The sequence below is a fragment of the Pseudonaja textilis genome, chromosome 12 (genome assembly GCF_049901715.1).
Source record: "Pseudonaja textilis isolate UNSWEBS1 chromosome 12, rPseTex1.2, whole genome shotgun sequence".
NCBI lineage: Eukaryota > Metazoa > Chordata > Lepidosauria > Squamata > Elapidae > Pseudonaja > Pseudonaja textilis.
Genome location: NC_142001.1, coordinates 21,098,879 through 21,119,080, shown reverse-complemented (window position 1 = coordinate 21,119,080; position 20,202 = coordinate 21,098,879). Strand labels below are relative to the sequence as shown.

General features: G+C 44.0%; 2 protein-coding genes across 2 annotated transcripts; one reads left to right on the top strand and one right to left on the bottom strand.

Moving 5' to 3' along the window:
- Positions 1 to 359: 359 nt before the first annotated feature.
- On the bottom strand, positions 360 to 15,025 carry TEX11 (testis expressed 11). The gene is made up of 28 exons (XM_026716557.2): positions 14,885 to 15,025; positions 14,310 to 14,394; positions 13,775 to 13,854; positions 13,313 to 13,393; positions 13,099 to 13,218; positions 12,727 to 12,807; positions 12,502 to 12,587; positions 11,604 to 11,661; positions 11,354 to 11,449; positions 10,453 to 10,534; positions 9,864 to 9,942; positions 9,132 to 9,283; positions 8,656 to 8,741; positions 8,086 to 8,226; positions 6,952 to 7,054; positions 5,850 to 5,968; positions 5,279 to 5,364; positions 4,837 to 4,884; positions 4,474 to 4,514; positions 4,211 to 4,297; positions 3,595 to 3,665; positions 3,261 to 3,377; positions 2,809 to 2,884; positions 2,263 to 2,412; positions 1,885 to 1,993; positions 1,452 to 1,572; positions 997 to 1,170; positions 360 to 568 (listed from the first exon to the last, which is right to left on the bottom strand). Exons 1-28 carry the CDS (start codon positions 15,023 to 15,025, stop codon positions 497 to 499), a joined length of 2,742 nt encoding a protein of 913 aa, XP_026572342.2. The 3' UTR covers positions 360 to 496.
- A 1,944-nt stretch (positions 15,026 to 16,969) lies between these two features.
- NCBP2 (nuclear cap binding protein subunit 2) lies at positions 16,970 to 19,640 on the top strand. The gene is made up of 4 exons (XM_026716667.2): positions 16,970 to 17,128; positions 17,590 to 17,771; positions 18,390 to 18,528; positions 19,205 to 19,640. Exons 1-4 carry the CDS (start codon positions 17,042 to 17,044, stop codon positions 19,298 to 19,300), a joined length of 504 nt encoding a protein of 167 aa, XP_026572452.1. The 5' UTR covers positions 16,970 to 17,041; the 3' UTR covers positions 19,301 to 19,640.
- Positions 19,641 to 20,202: the final 562 nt, after the last annotated feature.

The window sequence follows — 20,202 nt, the reverse complement described above, 5'->3', positions numbered from 1 at the left end:
TTGAACCAGTCACTACACAGTGAATGTAGGACTTGCAAAATTAGAAGCTGTGACAAGTGCTGCAACGTAGCATGGTGGTTGTTCACCTTGCAGGGCAGGTGTGTGCACAACCCAGTAAACGGCCACCTACTCATAGCAACGCAATAGTCTCTGGGTGTTTGAGGAGCTGCCTTCCTAGCTGTGTTCATGAGATCCTGGGCTGGGCATATGTGATACCCTAGATAAGGAGCTGAACTGGAGATCTGAACTTAAATTCTGCTCCATGGATGGAGCCTATTTTGTTAGAATTGCCTTGAGTGTCTAGGAAAGAATCGCCAGCACAAATGTAATTATAAAAAATACATAAGAGGAGATAAATACATTGGTAAACTCCTTTATTCCGCTTCGTGTCTGTGAAACGTCTCCCCCTGAATACGACCCCACGTGCCAGGGACCACCTGGACGCAGCAGCCAGTTCCGGTTCAGCGAGGGCAGCCGGAGGGGGCCAGGGTCCCCCTCACTCTTCGGTGGAATGAGGTCTCTCTGCTTTGTCCAGTTTGTCCAGCACCTCACTGTAAACACTGATCATCTGTGGACAAAGGTCACCCCAAATCCTTTAACAATTCAGCATGGTGGGCTGGGGGGGGGTGGGCTTGGCCGCTCAGCCCTTCCATTGGCTGAAATACCCAGGAGAGCGGGGGGAAGCAACGGGCACAAGGACTACGAGATGCCACCTCTCTGCAGTTCCTTGGACTCCTTTCAAAGAGCTGCTTCGGGGGTGGGGGGTGTTGTGGCTCTTGGGGAAGGACGCCGCCTGCTTTGGTTTCAGGTGAGGTATTTACACCCCTGAAACCAACTTTTGGAACCCCCCCTACTCCCCACGTGATGCTAAGTCTCCGCAAGCAGTTTCCTCCCCCAGCCAGGCAGGGTAGACCGGCCGTGTTTGTCCTCCTCTATAATGGGCCCTTTCATTGCTCTGGGTGTGATTAAGGCCTCTACGTGTCCGCCCACCCTCACCTGGTCCTCGTAGCTGTTCTTCAACGTCCCCAGGTAGGCCAAGAACCGCATTCCTAGGCCACACCATTGCTCTGCCTCCTTGTACTTGCCGGCACAGTACTGGTATATTCCTGTGTTCCACGCTCGAGTCATAAGCCAGATTATCTCCACCTCTGGGAAACCAGCCTGCAGCGCCTGCTAACATTCCAATGAACACAAGACGGTTTTTAGGCCAAGCTTCGCTTTAATGAAACCAAGACGGGCACAAACACGTATGGCTGTATTTTGCTTTAACGCAGCCGGGTACGTGAAGACACACACACACACCTAAGCTGCCTCATTTAACTGCCTGGACACAAGTGGGGCCCACCGGGAGGGACTTGTTTTCATCCACCCGAGCCTGCGACATTAACGGGGCGAGCCAGGCGAATGTCCTTCAAGAGCCCCGTCATCAAAAGAAGCTGCATGATACTAACTCTGTTGTCCAACAAGGTCAGAGCATCTTCGAAATAGGCCCAGGGCTCCTCCAGCACACAAAGGTCTGCCTCAATTGGGCCGGAGGGCAGGGAAAGGTGGACCAGGCTGTGCAGGCATTTGCTGAGTGGGAAACACAATGGCAGGACAGGCCTGAGGCCAGCACCTGTGAAGCCCCTCCTTCCTGCCTACTTTGCAAGGCACCTAAACCTCTCGCTGGGTCACCCCCGTCCAGCCCTCCCCTCCCCCAACTCAGGGGACCTTTCTCAATAGGGAAGGTCCACTCCCACTTTTCAGAAAGAAGGTCCTGAGTGAGGAACGCATCCCTAGGCTTTCTTCCTCCAGAAGAAATAGTCAGCATTTGATCCACCACAGCCGTCCTCTATGCCTGTCCCCCTCACACACACCCAGCTGCTTCTCAGCTCCACTGCTTACCTGTAGGCGACTATATCCACTGATTCACCTTTCCTGAGGAGAGTCAAGATCCTCCTGAGAGCCCTCTTGCACAGGGAGGGATAGTGAGCAGGGGATTCCATGGCCAGCGCTTGAGGAAGAAGTCATGAGAAAAAGAGACACTTTTTCAGCTGCTGGGCACCTGCCCTTTGACCCTCCTACAGGGCTGCCGCTCAGAGGAAAAGGCTGCAAGCACAGCGTCAACGGGTGGGTAATCCCAGGAGATTCACTTCTGCTGGGGCAGCAGGTGGCTTCATGGCCTCAGACTCACGGAAGCAGCAGGTCTCGTTTGAAGCAGCTGCCTTGAAATGCAAGATTCCCCCCAGGAAGGGTGGCGGGAGCCGCAGGCCCGGCTCTTACCAGCAATGGTTTCCAGAGTCTTGATCTCCACCTGTGGAAGTGCCAGCACTTCGTCCAGCAGGCTGGACACTGCAGGAGAATTCAGCTTGGCACTGGCTTCAAATTCATAAAGCTGTAATATTGTATCTGTGGGGTCCCTGGGGAAATCCCCTATGGAGCAGAAAACAAGGCCCATTTTAGTAGCTCACCAGGTATGACGGGGGGGGGGGGAGACACACCCCAGTCCGTACCGTTTCAGCAGAGCAAAGAGGTATTCTGGCTGGAGGGGGGCATTTCCAAGCCTATGAAGCCATTAGAGTGGACAACAGCTGTCTCAACTGCATGGCTTCACTCCGCTTGGAAGAAGGCTCCGGCCTCACTTCTCAGCTGACACTCAGGTTCTGGGCTCAAAGGGTCGCTTGAAAGGGTTCAAGTGACTCTTGCCTGAAACAGGCCTGCACTCCTGACAGATTTCAACCTCGGGGCAACCAACATCCCACTGCCATCAACTAAGGCAAACAGGTTTCACTGTTAATTTATTTTGGAATTGTAGAGATTCTAGCTCACCTGTTTGTTTCAAGACTTTCCAGATTGCTCTGCAGGACTGGATATACTCGAGGGCCTGAGTCAGCAGTTCAGCCTGCTTTGGAAGCCAACACACATTTCAGGTAAATTGCACGTGAGAGCATCCCAATGTTTGTTGGAGTGTCAGGGAGAATGCATTTCCTGTTTTTTTGCATACATAAACTTATCTATTGATTACCAATGCCTAGACGGGTTTTTTTCCGTTTAAATGTTCCTCAAATTCTCCAAAGAAGCACAAAAGGGTAGAATGAATACAGGTTTATGATATAAAATGTGAAGTGCTGGAAGCATGACTCCAGTATCAAGTACTATTCTCATTTCCAAAGACAATCCATCATTTCTATAAGGCACCTAATCAGAAATTACACCAGGCCTTTCCTGAGGCACCAGTCCTAAAATACAAATGTTAACATTTATATTCTTTCAAATTCTACCTCATCAGCAGGCAGCGAATTGCTTCGGCTTATGTCCAGATCCACTGCAGCAGCCATGAGCAGGCACGTTCTCTGAGCGAGCAGGACAGCTTTATCAAGAGGGCAAAACTGGGAGAACTGGAGCAAAAGGTATCAGTGCAGTCATAATTAGTTCCTGGACTGGTCTGTCGTTGCTGGCTGGCTACTCATCAGCCGGCCAGTGACGAGACACGAAGGCGAAGGGAAACCTCAAAAGTAATGGAGCAGGGCTCCTCTCAAAAAGAACTTTGCACAAAGAACCCACATTTGCAACTGCAAAGACGTCAAAGAGAATTTAGGGAGAAGCAGCACGTACCTTGAATGATAGTATAAAGAAATCTCGCATCACTTTTAAGCAGCCCTCGCACCGCACAGCCAAGTTCCAAGCTCATAAGGCAAAGAAAATGGTTTGTCAGATTTAACAGCATCACCAGCGAGTTATGACAATTCTGCTTAAGACAAAGCTTTTTCTCTTCTTAAAAAGTCGCGGACTATTTCTGCATGGAGATTACGTGGGGATTCCTATGATTATGAAAGAATGCCTCTGCTTTTTAAATACCCTTCTTTCTTTGATCCACAAAGACACATTCCCCAGCTCCCCTTCTTGGCAGGTACAGGACAAAATGGTCATGTGAACAAGCTGCCTTGAACACCTGACTGAAGATGCCCACCGCTGACCAGAGCAAGAAAACCCGATTACTTGCACTCCTCGTTGTTTTGGATTACAGGCCACGCCCCCAGTGAGGTTCCTTCTGTGCATGAATGCAGAAGGGGAGGGGTGTGTGTGTCAGATGGCATCATTTTACACAGGAGGGAATGCATAATGCGTCTCTGATGTAAGTTCCCCCCCTGCCAAAGCATTTCCATAGTGTACTTTTTGTTTTGGAAGGACGATGGTGCAGGGCGAAGGTGGGTGCCCCGTCGTGGCCTACCTATCTTTCTGAACCACTGAGCTTCACGGGCCCTGATTTCCAGCAACTCCGTTTCCTCTTTGTGCAGCTCATCAAGTCTACGGTGAGCTGGAAGAGACTAAGTAATGTTAGCAACAAGGATGAATTTAGGAACATGGCCCATTCGGACTGGGGCTTTATAAAGCAGCTGAAGATCTCTTAGGGTCCTGAAGAGACGACGTTCTCCACTGCAGCTCTTGCTCTGCACTTAGTCAACAGACCCAAAGATCTAGCTAGTTTAATACCTGCCGTCAAGTATGATAGGAGGGACTCCATATCTTTAATCCTAAAATAAAAAAGTGGGAGTTATTTAACATTTCTAAACGATATTAAAGGGAGGAAAACATCTTCCCTGAACTAAACAAATAATAACACTGGTCTTCTATAAGGGAACAGAAATAGGACTACAGGAAGGAAGAACTAACACTGGCGACAGGAGGGTGAAAAAGAAATTCTAAATCTAGGCTCAGTTACTACGTTAGTGACAGTTCAAGACAAACACAGCTAAATGTTTATATCTTTCTACGCAGTTCCAGTTGCTATTTAACTTTTTCCACTAACACCTTATCAAAATCTGAGTATCCACAATTACTAGAAATGTAACTCACATCTCCTCTTCAGATGTTACTTTCGACAATACCAGTCGAATCGAACACCTGCAACAAAAGCCAATTGTACCATGTGATGCTTAGCAATCACATAATTTAAGACCTCCACCTTCCTTCAAAAGTGACTCTCTTTATTTTTAGCACTGTTTACTGACTTTAGAGTCTGGGTGCTCCTTTGCTGAATCACTCCAGCACAAAAAGTCCACAGCTAGTGTTGAACCAAGATGGCGAAACTTTTAATAATAATTTGGTATAGATGGGCTCAAATTCAGGAGAACTAATTTAAGAGCTACGTTTTAAAAAATGAATCTGAAACAAGATTTCATGTAAAGCAAATCCTTCCCAGATATAAAATGAGGGCATTTTAAGGAAATATAAAAAAGTACCGGTCTCCATATTTTGACAAATTATGAAACAAACAGCATTTATATACGTTACTCACTTTACTGCTGTAAGCGCTTGCTGGCAATCTTGCAAGTGTTGAGATAAATACCCCAAGGCTTTAATAGTCACATCCTGTTGACCATTCTGAAGGAGAAGCACTTTAATTAGCAATATAAATGTGAAAAGTATAACTTCGATATGATCTTGTTCTACCTGAACACAATGAATGTCATATCTGGAACACAGTTCGAACGTGGTCAGGCTGAAAAACCCGACCCCTATATTTGGAGAATCTTAATTCAAAGCACAAAATGTGGAGCAACTGCTAATGCTGAGAGACATCATGAGGACTAGAACATCACCCTCAGCTCCATTGCCTTTCACTAATTCTCTCTCTCTCTCTCTCTCTCCAGGGTGGTCATTGTAAGTATCCGGCTAAGGATACAGTATCCCAATTTTCCTTATTTCCCTCTTCCCATCCCTTCCTTGGCTTTTGCTTTTTTTTTTTTTTGCAAATTGCCAGCCTCCTGGAGAATGGAATGCTCTGCTTTTACCGGCTCTATATACATTTTTCAATTAAAAAGGACAAATGATAGAGATCCCACCAGCCGCGAGGATCCAATCTGTACCTCCAAGGCAAACTGTGCTGCTAAGCTCAGAAGGTTGGTCGCCATAGATCCTTCCGTGAGTGGTTTGCCTTCCGTGAACTCTGCAGCCGATTTCTCCATTGCTACAAATGCATCCCAAGCTAAAAGGCAGACGAGAGACGTGAGTGGCATCCTTGACTTGCTCATTTAAACATGGACTGATTCTTTTGAGTCAAGCTCTATGGCCAGTTACTCTTCTGGCTTGAATCCTCAACTATGTTTAATTAACTGACATACATGAGAAAGATCTATATTAAAACAACATGCAGTAAAATATATTATGTATGTCTAGGAAAATTACTTCATTTTTCATGGCTGCAAATTTAAACCAGTAGCATTGCAGAAGAATCATATTCTGTAGCCTGTCTTTCTGAATATACTCTTCTTATTCTATGTATTTTTCCTATTTATAGTGCCCTTTATTCTTTTTACCATTTTAATAGTTTCATGATCTATCCAAAGAACCCTAAATCAGGTGACCAAGAAATATATAAAAGCTACATAGTTAAATACATTATTCAAATAGGACATATTAAAGCTCATGCTGAAATATAACAATAGCAAACTGTTGAAGGTTATAATGTATGCCCAAGTCATTCATTTAAAACCTAAAAATATTCTACCCTGATTCCAAATATATGATGAAATAACAGTGGTGTAACTAAAAATCACTACTATTTTTCACACGCTGATAATAGTGATTAGCATCTTTTTGATGACATTAATAACAACAAGCAAGCAAGAGGGATTACCAAAGTGACACTGTGCTAGCAAGAAGCATTTCTGCTCTACGTAGAGCGAACAAAATGCCCTAAATTCTGAGATGACATGTCCTGGACAGTCAAAGGTTTCTAAATCTGGAACATTTACATTCTTTCCGCTGAAGGCCTTTGTGTAATTTGCCACGTTCCCTTCAAAATATAATTCTATGTAGAAAATATCATTTGTGAATTCCACTTTGTGACAAGAGGTGCTTGTCTGACCTTTAGAGGGCAAAGGTGGGACAAGCAGACTCTCTCGTTCCTTGCCCTTAAACGGATGGATTACACATTCACTGGCCCAGTAAAAGCACCAGGGGGTTTACCTCTGAGGGTATTTTCCTCCAGGACTGCTATTTTATAAATATAGAAGTGAGTGAAGATGCTGTTTGGGTCGCATCTTTCCGCCTTCCTGACAGCCTCATTAGCCTTTAGGTAAAAAGAATCAGCCCAGTTAGTGACAACAATAGCCAGCTAACCGGTTAATAACAGGTATATAATTAGTATCCATTAAATACTAACATTTATGCAATAAAAGGTTCATATTATCATGTTATAATTATGTCATGTCATATTACATTGAACAATTACTGTAATATATCCCAAATGAAGCAACAGGGTAACTCTTGCACTGTCAGGTTGACACAGACAGTCACACAACAGTTTCTCTTTCTTCATTTTTAAAGTCCTTAGGTTCAACTGGGGCAATGAAAACAAGATCAATACATTCTCTGCTGACAAGATGAGACGAGAGTCCCAGCAAAAAGGATGGCTTTGCTTCTGCAGGGATGCTGGCAAGGGAATTGTCACGCCGGAAGTTTGGAAAGAAAAGAGGAGTTGGCAAGGCTGCCACCTTCTCCTGGTTCTTCCTAGAACAGCCAAGGGCCATGCAAGCATTCTTCTTCCCTAAGGAGTCTGAAGTGAGGGACACATTGCGTGCTGTCATAGGTGAGCACTGCAAATCATGCCAGAGACATCCTGAGACAAACGAGGCAAGGTTAGCTGTGACATCTGCCAGAATAGGATGTTCCTTTGGGAAGGGACAGGCTGCATGACCTCTGGGTCTTCCGTAGCAGACAACAAGCTTAAGAGTACGCCTCGGGAAAAAGCCCACTTTACATGAATTAATATTAACATGCTAACAACCCCAGCCAAGAAGCAGATGGATTTGATACCCTCCGACATATCTTCTCCTCCTTGTGAAGATTATGGGTTTCCATTGCAGGTGATGACCAAGGTGAAGCCTGATAAAGATCCTTATCTACAGGTATAAAGAGAGGCCCTGTTCTCTGGGGCTTCCTGTCGCTCCGCCTTCAATATTGAGTAGTAAAACGACACCAATCCCCACCCCCACTACCACTCTCCCTTCAGAAAGAAACGGCCCCTGATTCCAAGCCATTGTCAGGATTCCTTCTCTGCCCGGGGAGAAAGTTAAAGAGGATACAAAGAAGAAGGGATACCTTGCCAGGCTCCTTCAGGTGAAGATAGCAAGCAGCCATGTTCCTGTACAGTTTTGCCAGGTTCTGCTGCTCCGCCTGCCCAGATGCATAAAAGCTGAGAGAGTAGTTGTACCACTGAAGGGCTTCGGGGTAGTTCTTGGACTAGAAAACAGCAACCGGGTCTTAATGTTAGACAGGCTCTAAGCATGTGCCTGTAAAGAGGCAGAGAGGCGGGTTCCTTTCTCAGACCAGGAGAGAAAGCCCCAAAGTTTCTTATTTACTATGTACATTAATTAAAATTAGTTACCATGAGCTTAATCAGGCACCCCAATCTCAGTGCAAAGCAAGGGACAACTTCAAGACAGAGGATGAACACAACATTCGCCAGATATTTTCACAATATTAGCCACTTGCATAGTTATCTTCAGGAGTTTGGAATATATTAAATGACAGGTAATGAACACTATCTATTTACTTTATAATATTATCAATAATCTGAATTGGAGGCTCTCGGATTGCAACTTCAAGGTATTATCTGCATACGTTGAAAAGGATACGCTGACTTTGCTCAGAGGTAATAAGAGGACAAACCTCGTAGTTCTGAGCTGCTCTGTCCCACAAAACAAAGTGTAAACGGCCGAGTACTTCAGGAGGCAGCCGCTTTCCTGCGCTATGTGCTAGAAAGATAAATTTCAGAGTTTCACTAATTCTACAAATCTGAAGAATGTCTACACGTCTAACTATATTGAAACCTAAGTTCATCTATGACATCTAGCAATACAAAGCAAGATTTCACCTGAGAGCTCAAACTACTGCTACTAACATTTCCAGCACCACATTTCAAAAGTGGATTCTTGGAATCATGGTTAAAAGTTGGACAATTTAAAGATAAGCTTAAATTAATCTTAATCTTTATTGGTACATAAAGTTACACAATTTTAATCAACATGAAGTTATAATTGTTGGATTTCTTAGCTGAAAATTTCAAGCAAAAGAGGTTTTCACAGCCTGCAAATTTCTTCCAAGTATCTACCCTAGAATAGTATCATTAAAAGCTGGACCCAGACCTGCAATGGCATCTTCAATCATTCCCTTGGCAAGGGGCTCCTTCATTCTCTGTAAGAGTAGCTCGATACGAAAGAGAAGGACTCTGCCAGCATCCGGGGATCTTTCAAACAGCTGAGATGCTGATTTCAGGAAGTCAAATCCGATGGCTTCCCTGAATATACACGAAAAGAGGTTGGGCATTTTGACACCAGGGAAAGCTGAGAGAGTTCATATATTTATTTCTCAGTAACAGAAACCTGATTCCTCACTATGTTGTTCTTCCAGAACAGTCATTAAGACACAGATTTCCATATCAAAAGCTTGCTGGAGCACTCTGACAGGAATCAAATTGTAGGTCTGTGCATAGTACCTACAATGCTGCAATTGTGCTAATTGTAGGCCTTTGGCTGAAAATGCTGCTTATCCAAATTGTGTCTCTTCAAATCAATCTGAGCATCGAAATGAAGATTTATTCATTGTCCCTTTGTTTCATTCATTCCCACCAAGCCAATGCACCTGCACCTATTGCCTACATCCTGCTACTGGGTAACTCTAGCACTCTGTCAATTCACTTCCCTTTATTGCAAGATGATAAATCATAATTTTAGAAACAAGTTTGCAGAAAATTAAGAGTTTGTTAAAAACACACACAAAGAAAACACATTAGGTAGATGTCCTTAATATTCCCTAAATACTCTTACAATGGACACAGACGCCTAACTGTGTCCCGGAGGGCCCTTTGGTCTTTATACCTTTCATGTTCAAGAAGCAACTTTGCAGTGTCCAGGCAGATCTCCAGAGAAACCTCATGCTGCAGAAGTTCAGTGACAGCTGGGAAGCAGCAACAGCAGGGTTAGCATGTTCACTAAAAGGGTGTGTGTATGGAGGGGGGGGAGGTAAAGGACAAGCACTTTGTTTTATACAAGAATGACCAAATAAAAAGTTATAAATTTATTATGGCAAAAAAAGACCAAATAACCAATGGTCTGAGAGCCCTGGTGGACAGAAGCTCATCGGGATAATTTATACTGCTATGCAGTAGGAAAATACACCCAATAATCTTTGCTTTTAGAAAGGAGGAAAGGAAGAATTCACATGAGTAAACATGGATGCTCTTTGTAAAACTCTTTCAAGGGCTCCTGCATTAGTTTAAAGTTCCTTTCCTTTGTTTAGAACCAAAATAATAAATCAGCTAAATTTAAACCTGCACAAGTTAAAGTGAAGCTGCTACTGCTACAGGTTAAGAAACAGTCCAGTTCTGTTAACCTCCTTCTCTGTTTCAACTCAGATATTCTTTAGAGTGGTAAAGTTGTTGATTTTATGCTGAACCAAGAATAATACCTTTTCTAATATCTTCATCTGATGCATCACCTTTCAGGAGAATTTTAATTTTTAAGTAAAAACCAGCTGGATGTAAATTCTCCTGTAAATTGAAACATCAAGATATTATTTGACACTCAAACTATTTTTAACAGATTCGGGGTATTTTTAACTAGCTGCTGGGACAGCACAGCCTATTCATAAAGAATGTCGAACCTTTTCATGAGTGTTATAGAATAATCTTAAATATCATTCGCAACAAGCTACCAGCTATTGCCAGATTACCACTTAATAATTATTGTTTCTATTAGATATATGTCCCATTTTTTCCTTTTGGAAACACAGGACGGTGAGTCCAGTACTCTTCCTATTTTCCCCCAAGATAGAATTCCAGAGGGTAAATTGCTTTGGTCCAAAGACACCAAAAAACTTCCCTGATGAAGAATGGACCTGAACCATACCAGTTAACCACTACAGGGTGCTTAATCTACCATTTGAGTGCCTCAAAATCTTTTAACTCAGAAGCCTCATATCTAAAAAGTTATAAATCCCAGAGACCTCAAACCGTTCTCATTTTAAATAGTAAAATATTTTCTTTTCTTTTTTTACATAATTTTGAATTTTAAAAAACCTACTAGGACCAATAAACTAACTTAATTTATCAGATGCATAGAGATGAACTGAGATTTGCATGCATACTATGCATACATAAATACTTCATGACTGTATGGTATACATCAGATGAAGGGGACTGCAGCTCACAAAAGCAGATATCTTTTAACAAAATTTGCTGGAAAAGGTACTACTAAATTATTTCTTTTTTTTTTTATTGCTTTCCTCTACGTACATAATATCTTGGGAATCATTCCACTGATTGCAAAACTCTTAACCAGAATGAGCCTAGCCCAGAAATCAACCTCACCTCATTAGCCATGATGATAGCCTGGAGAGCTTTCTCTTGATATTGTTTATAATCCCACTCCAAATAGACAGTAGCTAATAATCGTAGCACTTTTGCCTATAAATAAAATAAAATAAATATTTACACCCAAAAGGCTGAGAACTGGAGAAAGGCAATAAAGGTCATGTATCAATAGTTCTCATACTGAGTGACCAAGGTTACAGATTATAGATTAACAGATATTCTCCAATGGATTACAAAGATTGCTCACTTGCATTTCTTTACTGATTGAAGAGTTTTTTTGCATCTTTCCAATTTCATAGCTGAGGCTATTTAATAAAGGAAATAGAATGGATTCATTGACCATGGAGGGAAAAAAAAACCACTTGGTAAGTAAATACCTGCCTTAAAGATGCATTCACAAGGATGACCCAAAACATGCCAAATGTCCTGGCATTGTGGGGTATTAATTTTGCAATGTTATTATTTGATACACTGCGCCTTAAACACTTAAAAAATTATACTGGAGGTCTTCTACTGTAAAGCTATGAAAGGAACAGAACAGAGTAGATGAAGTTTTTTCATCCGGGGTGAGGGGTAGGATATAAGAAGTCTTCAGGCATATCTCTATATTATACACTGCACTAACGCTCACAAAACAGTCTTCTCTTTCAAATACCCATGATAGAACAGGGGTTTTTGGGGGGCAAATAATCACTCTAATTTGTATTTTAAAGCCAGCATGCATGTATTACGCAGGCATTTGGAGAGACTGCAACAGTTTTCTCTCTTTAATCCAGAAATAAATCATATGTACAAACCCTGTTTAAATGGCACCTTATTATAAGTAAATTACATCTGCAGATTTACATAACTGAATAGTGATGATTGCTTTATTTGAGAAAAAGAACGCTAGAGTTAAGAGAATTCTGAAAGGAGCAACATCCAGAGTTTCTACTTTTTTTTTTACATCAAACCACCTGGGCCCTTCAAATGCATTTATAAAATTACTTGACTACCTCTGCAGCTAGAAGAATCTTTAAATCATTAGATGGAATCAGATAAATGCTTGTTTTGAATCCCAGTGGCTATACATAGGGCAGAATTTGACATTTTATTTATTGCTTATCAAAATATTACCTAAGCCAAAAGTAATAGAGTCAAATTACCTGAGCCAAAAGGAGCTCTGCTCATATATCTTGAATTCATATGTTTCTATGCCAAAGTTATAGCATAGGAGAAAAAGGTAGCAAACCTGTAATTAAATTAATTTATGTCAGTTTCATAATTTCTGTTTTAAAAAGCTAAGAATTAACCAAGTTTATTTTTTCATAGCTCTGAAGGACCAGGGCAGTACAACAGAATAAAAAAGCATTTAAGATCTAATCTCTGACCTCTTTTGGCAGCCTTATCAGGATGTCTTTACACCGCTGAACACACGTGACTGCTTTCTGAAAATCTGCTAAAGCAACTGCCTAAGAAAGCAACATGATATGCTAATGAATTGCTTGGATGACACATGGGTTCCTTTTAAATAAATGTTTAAAAATTTAATACAATTTTGCATTAGAGAAACTCTCACAAAATGATAGATTTAGTAGTAATACGGGAGGCAGCAATCCAACAAATTGTAGAATATATTTATTGAATATAGAATTACAGAATTCTATTTAACGTAATATTGTTACTGAAAAATAACAATATGGGTAAAATTCACGTATTGCCATCATGCTGCCGTAATGAATTGAATTATTTTTCAAACATACAGATTCAGCCTGGTAAGACAGAACTTTGAATATATCTTTCTGTATGCCAGCTTTGTGGATATTCGCCTCGGCCTCATTGCTGCAGTTCTTGTTCAACTGGTCATAAAGTTTCTCTAGATCCTGTAAAATAAAGCACACAATAAGGTTAAAATACATGCAACCACTCTTATGTCACCTACTAAAAACTTACACACATTGGAAAGCCTTGACTTACATGCAGGGCAATGTCAAGGAATTTATTTGCAATGGCAGGTTTTCCAACATCCACCCAACCTTTTCCAGTCTTCATTAGCATCTAGATAATAAAAGATAAAGGCAGATTTAAAAGGAATCAGAAATGGGCAAATATAGCAACTAGATATAGGTATTTCATGTAATCTTTTAAAGACTTTTAAATGTAGCTGCTTTAGGCATAATAAACATCCTCACATTATCTGTTAAGGTAAGAATATACATCATGCTATCCTATTTCTACATCACTTCTCATCTATCAGTTTGTTTAAAGCTTTGGTTTGCAACCAGCCAAAACTACTGTCAATTTCTCTTGGACACAGAATAAAAATTTGAAACGTATTAGAAAATAATATCTTCTAACATTCTTGAACCTTATCAATTCTTTAGCATTTCAGGAAACAGAAGACAAACACAAATAATATGTGGACATAAACTATATTACCAAAATTTGCCTTCGCATCATCTCCTCGTTCGGATCCCTCACTTCACAAATCATCATCAAGTTGCAGGCGACATGGCGTACTAGAGAAAGGTGCAAAGACGTCAACTGTTTCAATGTTCAGTGAAAATATAGAGGATGAGAAAAATATTTGTGATGTGGAGTAAATGCAAAAGGCATAAACAGTATGAAGGGAAATACGTTTGAGAGCGATACATGCTGTGCTCAGTGCACCATTTCCATTTGTTCTGATTCATTCACTCCAGCATCAACTTCAGAAAAAAAGTACAGCAAACCCTAATGCAAACCCCCTCTGTCTCTGACTCCCTTTAGTGATCACATTAGAAATAAAATATTCTTATATTGCAAACACTGTGATATAATGGGGCACAAAAGGGTAGAAAACATCTATAGATTTTCAAGGAAATAAGGACGTTCATGAGAGGTTTTATGCAAGAAGCTAAACAGAAAACATTGAACTCATTTTAGTAAATCAATATATTCTTGCTATGATTTAGAGCTGTGAATTCAAACTGACATTTAACCCTTTGCATATCAGTGATACCAGGAGCTGATTTTTTTGCAACAGTCCAATTCCATAAGTTAACTGCACTTTCTTCAACCTGTAGGGGAGAAAAACAAGGATAAAAATGGAAAACCCTTAAAATTCATAAAATCATTTAAATACAAACAAAACAGCCAAAGTATTAAAGCTACATAGTGTTAACTTCATCATAGGACATTTGGAATCCCAGGGAAAGGTAGGAAAACAGAAAGAGGAGATAGTAGTGATCACTTGCAAAAAAAGTAGAGAGAGACAGAAGATGGCCTGGCAGATGCTGGTAGACCACTCGCTGGCTAGTCTGAGATGGTTCAACAAATATAATTTAATGAGAATTTTTAGACCGTCTCTCTTCACTCTGCTCAATTATGCTGAGAGAAAGGCTTGGGCGAATGCCTAGAAGCTGTTTTATACCTTTGGAGATATGTGGAAGAACTGAACATTAGCACATCAAATGTTTGTAATCAGATTTTTTTTGATGGGCTACTTCCCTAAATTTTCAACCTGTTGCCTCTAATGATTACTGCTTTTTTTTTTCTCTCTCTCCCTACCTGGGCTTTCTGATTCTCTTTCCACTTCTCTTTATTTGTATTTTCTATCTTGCTGAACAGCTTCTCAATACTGTCTGCTATATCAAACAATGTCTCTTGGTTCATCAATTCTTGAATTAACTCTGAAAGATATAACAACATCAGAATAAAAAGAGGCAGCAAATTGTTTTCAACTCAGACAACTTAAAATTTCACCTTCTCGTCCCAAAGCTAAATAAAATGCCAGAGCCCAAGGATGTCAGTTGATGGGATTTTAATCCTAAAATGTTCTCTTTAGGATTCAGTATGAGGGGTCATCTTGCCCTTGCTGCAAAGACCGCAGTATAGTTTCCTTCTCTTCTTATCAGAAGTCGCCTGGGCAGAAGTGAGTCAAGAGGAAATACCGTGCAATGGGCAGTGATGGTCAGGAAAGGATAGATGCCATCCTACCCAAGTCTGACCAAGCCCACCCATGATCCTGAAGCAGGTGATGCCATCTCCTCAAGCAGCCAGGTTTCTGTTAGGTAAGCTGCCTTCTCCTGAATTTCCCAGCAGCATTGGGACAAGATTGCAAGGGGCTGTCCTTTTGGAAGTTTACATCTGCAAAACAATCCTACAACAATCCCTTAACACACTGCCTGCTAACAAGGCTGGGTGGGATAATGGTGTTGACAGACACTCCAGTTCTGACCTACAGACTTGAATTGTTAGATAGAATCCAGAGCAGAACCAGAAATCTTTTGAACAGCAGGTTTGAAAGAACCTGCAGAGAGAAAACAGTTGACAATACCCCTAAAGTTAAATATTTCATTGCTGTATGCAAAAGTTACCTCTTATTTCCAGACTCTCACTTTCATCTTCCATTTCTGCTATGTAGAATAACAGGCCCTTGAAAAGAATTTTTAACAATCTTAGTTGTTCTAGTTTATATCTTAATTGATATCTTTCCCACAATCTCTTTTCCTGCTTTGAGCATCCTCCAGTCTTTCCTGCAATGAGGACCAGCTTTCTGCTGACCCAGCAAAGGCTCTTTGGGGGTGCTTGAGGATGCCCAGGCGGCCATGAAGAAGGAAGCGCTATCTCAGTTGGTTGCCTTCTTGCAGCCCTTTTCTGGCCAGCCAAACAGTACTTGACTTTTACATTGTTTGTTCCAGCCAAACCGTCTTCTTCACGACCTACTTAGCAAATCTGTCCTGAGCAAACCCTACACTGCCCTGTCTCTCTGGAAGACCCCTGAGCATGTACAGAATGCCTCCTTCTTACTGAAATGCCCCAACTTTAAGGTTTAATTTCCAATGGCCAAGCGACCATTAGGGGATCTGAGGGGAAGAAATACACTAATAATTAAAACCCAGGCAAGAATGTACTTTCATAGGAGAAGTTAATCAGCAAACTTTTATTTGGGGAACAAGCTTTATCTTGTATTTGCTACGAGGTTCATTAAACAAAACAAAAAAAACCAAGAACGAGTCTGATAACCATTTTTATCAGAAGGGGCTCGGGATCACTTTTCCTGACTAGCCAATTCGATTAGAAGGTGTGAGTTTTCATGAGCTGCAGATTAATCCTCACAGATAAAGTGCCTAGAAATGTTCACACCTTTTAATCAAATTCTTCCTCATGTTTGGCCACTCTAGACCAGTGTTTTTCAATCTTGGCAACTTTAAGAGTGGACTTCAACTCCCAGAATGCCCCAGCTGGGGAGTTTGGGGAGTTGAAGTCCACTCTTGTTAAAGCTGGCTGCCAGAGTTGAGAAACACTGCCCTATAGACTCCGCCAAGACTTTAGATCGGGCATGCTTGTGCCACTGCACCTTGGGTGAAGCTAAAAGGAGCCTTTCAAATCAAGGTTTCTCCCGAAAGGAAAAAACCCTGACTGACACAAGACCGCTTGCCAGGGGCCGAGAAAATGGCCGCCTAATTTTCCCGCCAAATGTCGCCACTCCGCCCTCCTCTCCGCCTTCTGCGCAAAGCATGCTGGGAATCTCGAGGCCGAGCCTTTCGTGCGTGAGCCTCGCCGCCCAAACTACAATCCCCAGCAACCCTGGCGGCGAAGTCGCTAGGGCGGCCAATGAGGCGGCTTAGGGAAGGGAAAGCGCTCTTCTGATTGACAGGCGTTCGAGCCAATTGCCGTTCGGCGGAGTTGGCGAGTCTGAGGCCGCGCGGCTCGCCGTTTAATATGTCGGAGTTACTCGGCGCCAGCCTGAAGATGCTCACCAGGGACTCGTACTGCGAACTCGGCAAATACGTGGAGCAGTTCTACAAGGTGGGTGTGTTTGGGGGGGGAAGCGCTCGCTTGACTCGCTGGGGTGGAGCCCGCGGGCGCTCTGAACATGCCCAGAAACCCGTGGCCGGCCGGAGACCAACTCTGGCCCCAGGAGCCCCTTCCCGGCACCCAGAGCGGTTCTGGTGCGCTTGGGCTTGTCCAGGAGGGAGGGGGAGATCCTCCTCCTCGCCACCCTCATAAAATAAGAGTAGTAATGCTAATAACAGCCGCCACCGTCGTCGACCTCTTCTGCCTCTTCTGCCTGTGTTTGCTTGACCCCGCCATGGGGTTCCGGCCCCCCCTTTCCTGGGCGCCTTGGGCGGGGTGTTGCTCCACCTCAGCTGCTTTAAGAAGCGTGGAGGACTACAACTCCCAGAACTCCCCTGGCTGAGCCGGCCTCTGCACTCTGGGTGGGTGCTGGCGGTGGCTGATGGGGGTCCTGTGCTGGGGGATCTTTGCAGGGGCGGCAGGAGCTGCAGGAGGAAGCGCTGAAGGGCTCCACCACCCTCTACGTGGGCAACCTCTCCTTCTACACCACGGAGGAGCAGATCCAGGAGCTCTTCTCCAAGTGCGGAGACGTGAAGCGCATCATCATGGGCCTGGACAAGAAGGAGAAGACGCCCTGCGGGTTCTGCTTCGTGGAGTATCCTTGGCCTGCTTGGGGGCAGTTCGGGGGACGCGGCTCACCTCTGGCGCTGTCGGGAGGAGAGAGAAGTGCAGGGAGGGGGTTGCTTGGGGGAGAAACACCTGGACGGAAACTCATCACGGAGAGGAGCAGCCTGGAACGAAGGAGGAACTTCCCATCAGAGAAGACCGTTCTGCCACCAGCAGTTGTGGGTGTCCCAGCACTGCAGCCTTTTAAGAAGAGACTGGACAGCCACCTGTCTGGAATGCTAGAGGGCTCCTGCTTGAGCAGGGGGCTGGACTAGCAGACCTCCGAGGTCCCTCCCAGCTGGCTTTTGCCCATTCATGGCAGCTGCACCCAGAAACGGGCTGCTCTTCTGGACGGCTCGGTTGGCTTCTTCTGCCCCGCAGCACCTCTTCATGCCAAGGGAATCTTTCAAATTTTGCCCCGTGGTATTGTTGCAGAATGTGCTGGGCAAGAGAGCCCCTCATGGGGCTTGTAGTTCCTGACTTCAGGGCTGGGAAGCTTGTTTTGCACCAGCGGTTTCTGGCCTGGTTGCTGTTCTCTGAGGGAATCAGGATGTACTCTGTGACTTGGAGCCAGACCCTGCGAATCTTTCCTAAAATAATCCCCCAGATACTACACAAGAGCTGAAGCCGAGCACGCCATGCGTTTCATCAGCGGAACCCGGCTGGATGACCGTCTTATCCGGACAGACTGGGATGTAGGATTCACAGAAGGCAGGCAGTATGGCCGTGGCAGGTCAGGCGGGCAGGTAAGGAAGGGTAGCTGGGAGGGGACTGTGCCTCGAAGGCCCCACTTCACCGAGGGTCCCCTTCCTCTGGAGAGCATGCTGAGCTGGGGGGGCTAGGTCCCCGAAGCACTGAAGTTTTTAAGTTCTGCCAGCAGAGGTCCCATAGCCTTTGGAGATCGAGTCATCCAAGGGCAGAAAAATGTACGTTTGGATCTTATCTTCTATACCGTGTAGCCTTCCCTCACCTGGTGATCTCTGGGGATGTTGGGGTGACATAAGTCCCCCAATTCCTACATCTACCCTTTATGGGAGGTTGTTCATCCCCTTTTCTTTGGGAAAGGTTGCCCTTTCAATTGTTGTATAACTCCCTGGCTTACAAGGATGGAGGCTTCATCCATACCTGAGCTCTGCCTTGTTTTCCATGTAAAGTCCTTGAGTTACACGAGCCAAGGGAGGCTGCGTCAGGGCTGTAGAGAGAGCAGGAAAGGAAACCCTGCCAGTTGCGAGCTGCTTCCAGGCCAGGCTGCTTTCAGAATGTGCTTTGCAAGCTTCTTCCCGAGAGACCTTCCAGGGCTGGCTTTCACAGCCCCCATCCAGAATTGAGGGTAGCTCCTATTTGATAAAGTCTGGGATGCAGACAGTTCCGTGGCTGGGGTCAGCTGGATTTTATCTTGGTTTCTCCTTTCTCGCTATCCAGGTAAGAGACGAGTACCGAAAGGACTATGATGAAGGAAGAGGCGGCTTTGGCAAGATTATCCAGCAAGCGTTGCTGAAAAGTAGAGGGGAATTTTAATAATTTGGATGGAAGGCAGGGAGGAGAACTAAGTGCAGCTCGTATCTCCTTGGACAGCTGGATAGAAGGGAGGGAGAAAGGGCTGGCTCTCTTCTTTTTTTTGGCAAGGTGTAGTTTTCCTCACCTGCCACTCTTTTTATGATTATCCTGACCTGACTCGGGATATGGCCCAAGGGGGAAACAAGGGGTGGAAAGAAATTGGAAGCTCAAAAAACCATTTTTTTTTCTTTTCACTTTTCCTGTATGCTGTCATAGTGGTTGTAATGTTCTGGGGTGTATAAACTGTCCTTAATGTTTAAGGGGACAAATAAAACTGGAATAAAAGTGTAATTGGTCTGAAGAGACTGCTTTCTTGGGTGTCCTGTTCCCTTCTCAGGCAGACCTGTGTAGAGGGAGAAGTAGTGTAGCTTGGGGCAGGAATCGGCGCACCCGAGGATGCCCACGGCAACCCACAGAACCCAATGTCTCCAGCAGGCCTCTCTCTGGTTTTGTCTGGATGCGGCTGACTGCAGCCTCTCAAATGAGCAGCAGCCCAGGGCGGTGGGCTCGGAGGGCTTGCAGAGACTTTGGGGGAAGGAAAAGGCACGCCAGGAAGGGGGCCCTGCTGTAGTGTATCCATGCGGAAGTCGGCACCCAGGAAGACTGAACGGGCCTTGAATTTGTGAGGGTGATTTTGGAGGGGAATGTTTTTGTAGATTCAAGGTCTGGCCAGCAGGAGGCGCTAGAGCAAGGCCTGGGCCACCCCGCCCATCGATTTGTATTGATTTGGTTTGTCAAGCAAGTATTCGAAAACAGGTATAAGTGTGAACACGGTTATGCGCACACGACATGGATAGGAATAACACGGAAAGCGTCGGTCAGGGGCGCTTCTGCCCGCCCCCTACCGCCCTCTTCGGAAGGGG